This window comes from Orussus abietinus, unplaced genomic scaffold, assembly GCF_000612105.2.
Source record: "Orussus abietinus isolate OABI.00-Male unplaced genomic scaffold, Oabi_2.0 scaffold64, whole genome shotgun sequence".
NCBI lineage: Eukaryota > Metazoa > Arthropoda > Insecta > Hymenoptera > Orussidae > Orussus > Orussus abietinus.
This window is the reverse complement of record NW_019394435.1, coordinates 95,415-108,050: the sequence shown is the minus strand read 5'-3', so window position 1 is coordinate 108,050 and position 12,636 is coordinate 95,415. Positions and strand designations below refer to the sequence as shown.

General features: G+C 42.9%; 2 protein-coding genes across 3 annotated transcripts in view; one reads left to right on the top strand and one right to left on the bottom strand.

Annotated features, from left to right (window-relative positions):
- Positions 1-860: 860 nt before the first annotated feature.
- LOC105697540 (tax1-binding protein 1 homolog) lies at positions 861-2,940 on the bottom strand. The gene is made up of 8 exons (XM_023432289.1): positions 2,814-2,940; positions 2,603-2,755; positions 2,386-2,523; positions 2,095-2,268; positions 1,793-2,008; positions 1,533-1,724; positions 1,268-1,452; positions 861-1,178 (listed from the first exon to the last, which is right to left on the bottom strand). Exons 1-8 carry the CDS (start codon positions 2,937-2,939, stop codon positions 938-940), a joined length of 1,425 nt encoding a protein of 474 aa, XP_023288057.1. The 5' UTR covers position 2,940; the 3' UTR covers positions 861-937.
- An 838-nt stretch (positions 2,941-3,778) lies between these two features.
- LOC105697568 (protein GDAP2 homolog) overlaps positions 3,779-12,636 on the top strand; it is a 41,430-nt gene continuing 32,572 nt past the window's right edge. The window contains exon 1 of one of the 2 annotated variants that reach the window (XM_012420974.2): positions 3,779-3,927. The gene's annotated coding sequence lies outside the window, so the exon portion shown is untranslated. Of the gene's footprint in view, positions 3,939-12,636 lie in introns of both variants that reach the window. The other variant, XM_012420975.2, reaches the window with a different exon arrangement.

Genomic DNA, 12,636 nt, shown 5'->3' with positions numbered 1-12,636 from the left:
CGTCTCCTTTGTGGCGCCAGCAAAGTGACGAAATTAAATCGCATGTTTAAGGTTAAAGACAACTGGGACGGAAGGTGTCTTAAGTTAGACGGCGAAAATAAATGCGTCCTTAATAGAAAATCGGGAAATTCGGATTTATGACTTATGGTCGAAAGTATCCTGAGACGAGCACTTCATTCGTGAAATCCTATTATTTCCGGAAATAAATCGCTCGTGGGGCAACATCTTTTGAGCGCAGATGACTCATTTGGACTTCTTCTACGTGTCAGGTTTTTGAAAAAAACACCCGGAAGTTCCGTTGTGGCCATTATATTGTCCAGCGGAACTCCGAATAGAACGGGCGCAACGAACGCGCGTTGGACGTCGGGCGGGAGGTTACTCGGAATGTATTTTTAGTCGGTTTGCCGAAGTGTTCGAGGAAACCAAAGCACCAATATCGAGTGCGAAGATGCCAGGGTGGGTCCTCTACCGTCTCAATAAAGGGAAATTTCATAGTCATAGGAAAATTTAGCCCCTCGTCACCGGCGCTGCACGACCTGTGACGCAATCTGCGTCAGGATATCAAAATCGGAACGCTTACCTGTACCTACTCCATAGACGCCTCACAGAAAAAATAAATACGCACAATTTGACAGAAACATCGAATTCACAATTAGAAATAACGTTACAAAAGAACGAATGGGCACACACGTAAAAGGGTTGCTTAAAAATCCATGCTGCTTCCTTCAGCGGATCCCAAGTACCTGAAAAGGAGTATCTTATTTTTATGTCGTCTTAAAATTATAAAGTTTATAGGATTTTTGTTAAAATGAGTAATTTCATAATACCGCACAATGATGAACTTCAAGTCGCCACTTTGTATAACGATTCCAGATATTTTTACATGCGGACTTGGATCATCGGAAATATTGCTAGTAGACTCCTTGGTCTCTTTAGTTTACACATTTTCTTGGAGCAATATTCCTGCTGCGGTGAGCAAACAATTTGCTATCTTGGATGTGTCATCTTCGGCGTCTGATAAAGGGTTGCGATCTTCGTTTACAACTTCCCAATTTGCATTATTCAAATCTGCAATTACTGCAGAAGGTACATCATTCTTCAAGGCATCATTGTCAGCTTTCTCTTCGCATCCGTAATTCAAATCATTTCTTGGTTCATCATTCACGGTGCCATTAATCCTGCAATAAATTAATTAACAAATAGTATCTTTAAGATGAATATTATTAAGGGATTTAAGATGAGTATTATTAAGGGAAGTAAAATATACTTTTCAGCAGAGAGTACAGACTGTGATTTTCTCTCGGCAACACTTGCACATTGTACGTTTGTCTCCTCTGAGTGAAAAATGTGACTGTTAAATTCCTTCACGGTGAATAAATCATTGGTAACGGACTCTTGACTTTTCAAACTATTGACTATCTTCTTCTCGAGATGCGATAACTTGTCTGAACTCTGAAACAGTGTTATTCTTTGAATTTTAGTAACTTAATAAATTAATAATTACTACATCGGGTTAATAAACACAGGGATACATTTTTATAGGTTTTCAGCAGAGAATGATATCGGTCCCTTTCTTTTTCCAATTTATCTATCATGATTTTCTGTTCCTCGATAACAGTCTCCAATTCACGTTCCCGAGAGGAAGTTTTCTCGTCACTTTTCTTCCCTCTCGTCATCGAACAATCGCTATCAATTTTTTTAGAGTCGACTCGTCGAAGAATCATCTGCAAATTAGGGAATTGTCATTTCTAAAAATAAACCGTAAAAACTTCCTGATTTGTTGAAATCGGACCTCCTTTCCTGACTGGTCGGTTATTTTAACCATTCCTTTAACAATCAATGACCTCAACATCTCGGCAACAAAAGCCTCGTATGCCTGAAGACGATTCCAAAGATTACTCCGTGCCATTTTGGCATGCTTCACAACTTCCTCAGCAATTCCCAAATCTCGTTCTAATCTGCCGATTCGTCCGACCAAACAATTGTTGTGCGAGATCAGAAAACGAACCTGATAATTGTAACAGCGAATTTAATAATATGAATATTATAGATGAATGGAAGAAAAAAAATCCTTAATTATTATATATAATGCACCGTTGGCATTCGACAGTATTGACAGATTTTTTGAGATCCCATTTTTTGTAGTAACGTGTTCCTGGGAATTGACTTTGTCCCAGCAACTGAGCTTGTTGCAAAGTTATCTGTTTTTTGCAGAATATGGTCTGAAACTGCAATATATGGCGAAAATCCAGTAGGGCTCGTTACTCTCTGTAACGAATTTCCAAAAATTTTAATTTAACCCATTACATTAATTATCCCCTTTCGACAAATTCTCCGACATAGGTTCATTGACATAAGTATCGAAAAGGAATGATACGCACTCACATCCGCCTTGCACGTCGATTGATTTCGTAAATCTTGATTAAAATTCCCGATCGATGTAAATCTGAAGTAAAAACTCATCGCGAGAACTTGAATGCTTTTGCTAACATAAACAAATTGGTATTCGGTATTCGGTAATGCCTGTAATATTAAATATTCTATATCACTCTACACCGCAGCTAATTATATATGTTTATTTGTCCATAAATATTGGAAAAACCTGCTGAAGAAACGCGCTCAAGAAAAGAATGCTGCGTTGGGACAAGTTTGCATTTTTCACGCAGTCAAATGCATATTCAAAAGTTAAGTATTGCTGAAGATTGGTCCACCCTCTTGGAAAAATTCCGATCCAATCTCGAGTGGATGTTACGATCTGGAAAATCATGAAAGAATAGATCTATACATAGAAATATTTTGCATACTCTATTTACGTTGTTGTGAAGAACATAATCCACTGCTAGGTCCTCGTTGATATCGTATTTCGTCTTAAGATTGACAAATGTGACATTATCGCCGTGATATGCATAATGATCCGGATTTCGTGGGCAGCAACGCATCATTTTCTTTCTCTTTCTACCAGAAAAAAAAAAATATGCCAACAGAATTTTTCAACACTTTACGAAGCTACTGTCAGAACTTATCACTCCTGTGACAAGAACGCGAACTTAGCAAAATATCGCCATTTAGAAATATGAAAAACAAAAGAAAATCGAAAAATAACCCCACGACCGCATACAAGACACGACTAAAAACGAGTAAAATATCCCCATAAAATGATCCATGTTCCATCTCCCCATTCTTAAAAATATCTACGACCACAAAATCCATTAACACATCCGCCCCAACCCGAAACCCCCAACTCCCCCACCTTACCGACATTTTCCTCATCTCCATTGCTCCTTACCATCCTCACCCGTCAGCATTCAATACCACAAGTCGGTGCGTCTCTTATCGACGCGGTTTACCACCTAGCGACAGAAATTTCGCCGCGTAGATAACTCCTCCATCGTGCCCCCAATTTCCAAAACCGATAACGAAACCGCACTTTCCAATCCTTCAAAGCCCTTCTCCCTTGAAACATCCCACTATTCCCAATTCTCCTTCCTTTATCAACCGCAAAAAAAAAACAATCCTCTCGCAATTAAATAATCGTCCATATTTATAAATCCTTCTTTGAAAAAGAGAAAGTTTCCCTGGAACATCCTCTAGATAATTCACCCTCTTTTTTTTCTTTTATCATTACCGCCGATCGGTCACATTTTCACTTCTCGCGTTTTCTCCTCTCCAATGGGAGCGCTGGTAGCGTCGCGACGCCGCCGTCGAAATTCCCCTCCCCGGTCGCGCGCCTCGGAGCGCTATCAGCGTCGACGGCGACGGCAGTCTCGCGCCAGTTTTCTGGTATCAATGCGCCTCGCCTCGGCGTCGCGCGAGCTCCGCAGCGTCGCGTGCATCAATAATCCTCCCTAAGCTGCACTCGCCGCAAAGGCCGAGCTCGGCTCCCTCAGGAAAGGGTCTCCCGGTTCCCGATTCGCCGACGAATCGCCGGTGAGTACCAGGTGAGAGCCCCAGCGGCCTGTCCCCATTGGCCCAAGGCCGCGCGCCGGAGGGATGCACTCCAGACTAGATGCACCCGCGAACTCGGCAGATACCGATGATAAGGAATTTTCGATAAAAGATATACCCCGCGACGCGGTACGATAAAAGGTATACCCCGCGACTAGAGTAGATGACAAGGGATGCGACCGTGCTCTTATCAAAAAGAACGTTTCTTGCGTTAGTGGGTTTCATCGTTGATAAAAGGCAACATCAAAGCGCATATGACCAATCGGTGTGGGATGATGTCAATGATTCACCGTGGAAAGTTAATGGGAAGACGTAGTCGTCGGCAGGTTATCGCGAGGTGCATGGAGGTTTTGGTGATAACGTCGCTGATAGTGGGGCTTCAAAGTGGCATGATCTAATTTATGGCACCGGTTGACGAATGGTCAAAAATTATCACTGGGTACTTCGATAAGGGACACGCTTAATGGCCCGATATTACTTTCAGGGATGCAATTGTACGGCTTAATTGCAGCCATGATACGGGATTACCGTTATTAAGAACGAAGTTATGTGGAGTTACGTGACCGAAGTAATTTCACACTCATTGTCAGTGTGCTTGGTATCTCCTTGAAGTCGTTACCAGCAAATAGTTACCCGTCCCCTTATCATGACATGGATCTACGGTTTCACGAGTTTGACTGCTCGTCGATCGCGACCGCGTTTTCGAATTATGTAAAACTAATGTGAAATGTGGATACTAATTGTTCCACTTGTTTTTAAATTTTGTATAAAACTGGTGGAACCCCCCCCCCCCTGCTGGGCGCCTTGCCAAAAAGAGCCTTTCATATTCCCTATCTCCCCTACGAGGCGTCTCCGAGAATTTCACCATGACCTACCCCAAGCGGTCCAAGGTTGCGCTCCGGATGGATGCACTCTCCGCGCAGTTCCGATGCACGTGCGAATGCACCTCGCGATATTGCATCTGGGATGAAATAATTATTAATAACTACATTTTCTCAATAATCCTAGGCTATGCCAGTGCACTAGCTGCGCAAACCGATTCCTAGATGAAAATTCCCCTTCCAGGGTCATGTGCATCAATTTCTGATGCACCAAACCAAATGGCCTCTTTATGCCGAGATTACTCTGGCGATGAAATCCCATAACCGAATGAAATCGTCCCATTTTCTGATCGCTGGACGAGAGGACTAATTGTTGCTCGGGGTTCCCCATGGGGGTTAGGGGATCTTCGTTGCATTTCATGACTGCAGGTGCAGCTGAACTGCACCGCTTCAAGAAAGAGCAAAAACGGGAAGACCCTCGAGCGCGACCTTGATCGTTGAGCCGCTTCGCTTGGCTCTCTCGGCCTTGCCAGTCGATAACTCGACTCGTGCATTCTCGTAACTGCCTCCTCTCGTCCTATTGACCTCTTCCTGGTCCTCCCACAGGAACCGGGAACTCCTCTCCAGACTTCCGCTCACCTGTGCGCCCGCCTGCCCGATCGAGAGATTTCCGATTCAGGTAACTCCACGCCCTACTTCTTCAAGAAGATCCCTTTCTTCGGCAAGATGTATCTTCTTTCCATGCCAAGGTAATTTCTGACGTTGCTGAAATGGTCGGACACGTCTTTAGCCCTTCTTCAGGGATTCGGAGAATTCATTCCGCAACTCCTTGGTGCACCAAGTGCAAGGCCTGCAAATGATTAGATAACGATTACTTTTCGATTCCGCGATTATGAGACTTTTCGAGGTTCTTCATCGCAGATGAACCATGAAGAAAATATGTGTGTAAGATGGAGATGGTGGTCTGAGGAACCTGAAAAACAAATCCGTTGAGACCCGAAGAAGGGGACCTCGAAGTCCTCGTGAACGTCTAACTCCTCAAGGTTGACGCCGAAGAGAGGCCATGGAGTTTTAAAAAGTTCGAACAAGTGGTTTCCATTTCTTGGTAGCGTTTTACCTTTATGTGTGACTTGAGGAAAAAAAGAAGAAGAGAGAACTTCTGACTTTATTTAGGCGAAGCTCCGCATTCTAACCTTGCGAAATGCTTACTTCTTCGAGAACTCTGAGAATTTGGCATTCTGGGCTCTTCAACGTCTTCAGTGGTCAAGTGGATGCATCAAGAATAGTTAATGATTACCACTCAAAAATTTGCGGAAAAATTTCAAGCCTCTAGGACTCCTCAAGATTGAAATTAGGAAAGTTTGAAGAGTCAGAAGAAGACTTCGTCACTTTGCCTCTTTCTCCCCCATTTATGAGTTCTGACCTCTCTTTTCCTTTCCTTTAAGGAATTCTGCAACTTTTTCGGAGCAGGATCATGTCATTAGGAACAATGATTTTGTCCACATATCTTCGCCAGTCGATTTAAAATAGTCATCGATAACGCTGACCATATCAACGTTTAGCGACTTCGCCCCGCTTAGTCACGACTGATATGCAAATTGCATTTATTGTCTCCTACAAAGGAATCAGGGATGTACCGTACAACGACCTGGACCCTCCACTTATGCTGATATACTCTACTTATATTACGGTACTAATAACTGGATCCACTTTCCATAGGTAACAGAACACGCAGGAGACTTCTCGAATGTCAACGCGATCGCGAGTTAATACTATGCATAAACCCTTGAAGAAAAAATCAGAATGAAATTAATACCCTCCTTTGGTGCATGTCATACCTTTACCACAAATGGCACGAGACAAACCACACAGGATATATCTAAAACAAATAACCAAATCTCAGAATCATATTCTCAAACATTGTCTACACGCACTTAATGAATCTACTGACTAATCGCTATCACCAAGTCTCAAGAAATATTAATAATCCATAAATTAATCTAGAAACTAAATACAGCATCATTAGCTCGAATAAATGGCAGATGGGCGAAGGAATTACAATTATCCGAAAAGGGAGAAGGGGGAAAAGTTGTTCCCAATGACGCGAAATGCAAATTTTCAAAACCAAACGGCGAATATCGTCATTGATGACGCACCTTTCATAATTTCCGCGCCAAGTGCGTAGTTCGCTCGATTGGAAAGTACCTCGGGGCAATGAGGAATATGCTCCTGTGACTCGAGGTCGGATTAAAATCGAATTAAGCCTATCTTACTATACTTGCGGGTTTTATCGAGCGCGGAATGACCGCCTCGTATCCGTCTAGCGGATTAATCCGATCGTAACTCGATTTACTTTCAATCGCGACGATCAGGCCATCGCTGAAGTGGTTTCTCCTTTCCTTCCTCGTTTTTTACACATTTTTTTTTTACAAATTCGATTGGGATCGATTTTCCAATTCTGGGGGGGTAAGCAGTTAACTCTCCACTCGTAGACCGACATAGATGGTGGAAATTCCATACCGGATGAATACGGAGGTCTTTATGAATTATTAACGAATTATTTACGTCCGAACGAATGATTTGCGAATTATTTACGTCCGAACTCCTCTTCCGCCGATCAAAGGGGTTTCACACGAATACACTGATAATCTTGTGATTTTTAATTGGATCGATGACCCAGAGCTTCACGCTCGATTGATAGCTCTTCCCTCGAAGCTGGATGAAGCGTTGATAAATTTCATTAATTAATGTTACTAATTAATTTCAGAGGCCGCCGTGGTCGCGTTCTTCCGGAGTGACGTTTTCCATGCGAAAGGTCTTATCGCGACTTTTCGTGGCACGATACCACGGCAGATGGTTTTCTCGCTCCATTAGCTATTTTTACCCTCAAAGCTCGACCTGATTTAAAATACAAACATTTTGCCTTGTTTGAGAGACGTAGATAGAGTTCGCTCTGAAATGTCAAAGATTTTGAAGGGCAGTTCCTAGTGACACCGCCGCTAGATTTCCGGCTCAGGTAATAGTGTCTTTCGTGATTCGGTGTGCTGTAAATAATTGTAGAATAAAATCCCACAAAGAGTAATGACTCTCTAAGGGACTCGTTATCCGCAGGAAAATGTCCTTTGTACGATATCACTATGTTTTCGCAGGAACGCCGCGAGGCGAAATACTTCTCAATATTCTCCAAATACATCAGAAATACGAAATAGAAAAAAAAAAAAGAAAATCAGGCAAACTTATCCTATCACGTAATTACTGGTGCCACAGTCGTTTTCACGAAAAAAGCGAAAAAATGACATGACAGAAATGCTTGCAGCAAAAAATAAGCTCCTTTTCCTTGTACCTCCTCAAAGCAGTTCGTCAAACACAATGACGAAGTGCATAGCAATGCGGAACTTTTCTACGACATTATCACGGTATCACCGAGATTAGATGCGCTATCACAAACCGGATCTAAGGCGATGTCACGACAGAACATCACGTTAAAATTCCTCACGGAGTAACCATTGCTTCCCAAAGTTCAGGATTTCCTAAGCTCTGAATATCCAAGCAGCATTTTTTGGAGGCGACCTGGAAGAAGGTTAGAATTTAATAATTTTTCTTTTTTTTTTCTAATTATATTATGTAAGGCCCAAAATCATGATGAAAGGAAACGATGCCACGAATCATATGATGCACTTTACTTATTGTTAGTTGGCGAATTTTCCACCGCCAGAAGCAGATTTGTCTGGAAGCCCCTCGGTATCGCGGCATCGCCGAGGAAGGCTTCTTTAATGCATTTGTTTAGTAGGTTAGCAGAGAGGAGAGGCCGATGCACGTTTCATGGGGGACGAGTGCGATAGTTTGCGTGTGATAAATTCCCAGTCGGTGGTTACTCCGTGATGTAACACGGAGTGCGCCAGATCGATCGACCAGGGCGCCGTCATCGATCCAGTCCGGAGGGTCTAAAAGTGAATTTTCACGATGCAAAGCAAACCTCCCTCTCGATAATTACTCATGAATGCATTGCTCCTAGTAGCCACATCCACCATGCCCCAGGAAAATGTCATTACAAGACAATTACGTCACAGAGCGCATAAACGAAGACGTTACATCCCTCGTTTGAACGCTTAGTCAGGCAAGAAAAAATGTGCGATAACTACTTCCCTCATTTTAACACTTTATCGGGGGAAAAAAATTGTGCGATAAGTACCTGAGAAAATATTCACGGAGAGGACACGGTATTCCGTCATTTGAGAGACCTCCATCTCGGCAGAGAATTGATGACAGAGTGTCATCCTAGAATACGATACAAGGACGTGAAAAAAAAAAGAAAATGCCTGAAATACAGTAACGCGTGTCAACTAAATGGGTCAAGAAATCTATCACACGTTTATCGATTCGCTTTATGCAACACCGCGGATAACACCGCCACCGGGGCTCCCCTACTTTCGGATCCTCTTTCAGCCATGGTGATTGTCTGGGGGTGAAACGGATCCTCGTATGTCTGCGGATTTATGTAAATTAATAACACTACTCCAGCGCCTACTTATGGAACATTTTTCATCTTCCTGGAAACACTTGTGAATGTCTTTTGCATACAATAATAATTAAGTCATGGGAGGTTTACATCCGTTATTAAAATATCAAATCCTGATGAGAGCTGATCTTCTGGCCTGACGCCTCTTTTTCCCTAGTTTTTATTTTTTTTTTATTTTCGTCTTCAGAGAGTTGGGCACTCTGCAGGGATATTTTGCGGAAGGAAAACTCCTCGATGAAGGGGTTAACCCGACTCGGGCACTTTCTTCCCCCCGGTGTGGTAAAATTATCCCGACAAGAATGTTGAGCGAGCGACGTGGCTTGCACCTTGCACGTCAAAAGGTTTCCTCGGTGCACGCGGCGGTGGTCCGCCGCCTACTTCCACTTCGGCCTTTGACGGCACTCCTTCGTCCGAGCATTACGGCTTTTATCACTGACCTAGACACCGTAATTGTTAAACCGAGTTGCGCGGAAACTCTATGCCATTACGATGACGCAGATAGCCAGGCAATCTGACTTTCCCTCTTTAAATGGCCCCTCTGCCTCCTATCGCGGCGAAATTCTGGAAGAAGTGGACGCGCGGAAACACGGAGAGGAAATTCTAAGGGAGGGCTAAATCGCTGCGTCGTTTAAGATAAGGCCTTTTACACGCTTTGAAAAGGATTTCGCCCCCGGAATTGCATTGCATATTTCTCGAGATATCCCGGAGAGAGTTTCGAAACAAGACGTCCAAGAAATTGACGTTATAAAAATGAATACTCCCGAGGTGTTATTTTCCTTTCTCGAGGTCCATCGCATGATAACGTGGCGCCGAAACGCAGGTGGAGATGTGATCTTGCATTCGTTTTTCTTATCACATCCGGTCCTCCCCATAAAGGTTTACTACAGTTTCTACGTGGGGTGGCGTCCCTCGAAATTCCTGTATCTACAATAGAACGCCTCGGTTTCCTTGTTTTCCCAAGCTTTTCTTTTATCGAACTTTATCCAGGTTCTTATGTCACCTGAATACTGTGATCTCAATACGTAAGTTACCTGAGACCGCTACTTCCCCAGTGACCGTCCAGAATACAAGGTAACGAAAGTACTTAGACTGCTCTACTTAGATTCGCAGAAGAAACGTATTCCCGTTACCGTTCGCGGAACGTTCATCTGCACATCAATAATGCTCTATATTTTACGAGGGCGATTTAAATAATAAATAACTCTTTCTGGATCACTAACTCGTTGCTCGTATTAATACCTCCAAATTGCTCGGGATTTACGCGTCGTTGGCAGGATTCGATGAATTTGACATGCTGAAAGCATGTTTCGCTTATAAAGCGATGAAATAATTGTAGCTTACGCTTATCCGCTAAATTAGCTGCATTTGCTACTACGTGCAATGTACTGATATGCATTGAAAGGCACTCTGCTGTACATCGGATTACGATTGATGGGATTCTCCTTTCACATTGATTGGTCCAGATATTCCCAATTTCATGAAATATGTGTTATGTAATATGTAAAAGCGTAGATATCAATGAAACTGACTTTTGGAAATATTTTGAGGAGCGGAAAAGTGTAGTGAGCAAAATTTTATTAGTAAATTATTTTTCTTGTTGGGCTTGGACGGTGGGCGCCGTTGAATAAAAAATTTGACACTGGCACGGGAAGACTTTGTTGACGCATGACTGCTTCTAGAAGGAAATAAACTATCGGACAGGAACTGACACGTTTTACCTTGCACGAATATGGATCATCGATCGAGCGGTCAGCCAAGCACGAGGTCATTACGTTAAAAAAAAAAAGTTCCACAGAGACCGAAGTAAAAGTTTAAGTCTTTTGATGTCGGCTGTGGAGCATAGCCTTTGCTACGGTTCCTTTCCTGTGACAAACGAATTACTATAACATTTGCTTTTTTAAATTATCAATCAAGACAATTCGATCATATGTATTCAGTACTGTTGTAAGGATGCCAATTTAGATACGAAATATTTTTACGAGGAAGCTACATATTTAATAAAAGAAATAGCGAGGGTACCTTGCTGACTACGAAGATCCAAGAACAAAGGATCGTCACTACAAAAGTCTTTGTCGTAAAAGCTTTCCCCGGAACGGCTTCCTGGAACATTTTGTTTTCCTTCCCCGAAGGAGTTCCACTCTTCCCTCAATACCTCGGTCGCAAGTTTCATGGCTTAATCCCTCGTTGGCGACACATAAAGCTCGACCTTCCTCAAAGTGTCTGAAATGAAACATTAATCGCGTCAACCAACGATGTCTGTAAATCCTTGGGCTCTACGTTATACTGATATCTAACTTTGAACAATAGATTTAATGAAAAGCTGCTTCCTACGATTTTTCAGTAATTCTGTGCCGAATGGCAAGGATGTGAAAATTCCATTTTACAGAAATTTTTGCACCGAAAGAAATCCTTCTTATGGGCCGGGAAACCATAACGATGGCGGTTTACAGGGCATGTATATACGTTGAATAAAACACGGTCGCCATGGGATTTTTTTCAACAAAGGCTTTTCCCCTAACAGCATCCCGGGAAATGTTCCTTTATTCCCGGAAATAGAGTCACTTTTTCCGTAATGCTTCGAAGTTCCCTGGATTAATGCCCTACTAGTGACGCGTAAAGCCCAACCTTCCTTAAAATGTCGGGAGTAAAACATTAATCGTGTCAACTCTTACTCCCTGAGTTTAAGCCGGCACTCGGGCCTCTTCGTCACGACACCCTGGCTCTCTTCGGGGAAGGCTTCCGGATGAAAACGATCGGTTTGTCCAATAAGTGCAGCCACTCCGAAGTGATTCTACGTGCTCTCGATACTTCTGGCCTCTTATTGCAATTATCGCCCTGACGAGTTCTCTCCATCGCTTAATCCGACGTCTGGCGTCTGTCGGCAGAATTCGATTAATCCGTCTCGCGCCAAATCAATACCCGACCCTATTCCGGTGGTGCATGTTAAAAATCCAATATTGCCCGTGACATGCCGTTGCATTTTTAGTTTTTTCTCCCTACAAGCCCACGGTCTACGTGCGCCGGGAAACAATACCTTCGATGCGGTCGTAGTGGGAGCTGTGTTTTACATCAGGTGCATCTGGCTTGGGAAAAAAATTTCCTGGGCAGAATATTTTTTGTCCACCTCTTTTTTTTTTCCAACTGTTGCTGCTGTCGTGATTCCTCTGTAAAACAATCCGGGTAATTGGGTTATGCGATTTAATTCTAAATCTTCAGAAATCAGGTTTACGCACGTACAGGTCAGGCATGCACCGCGAAGCAGTACCAGTGCTCTTTAGAACTCGCTGAGGTATGGAACTGAAAGCATCTGGATATCACGCTAGGGTTCTAAATTAATTAATTCACCGTTAA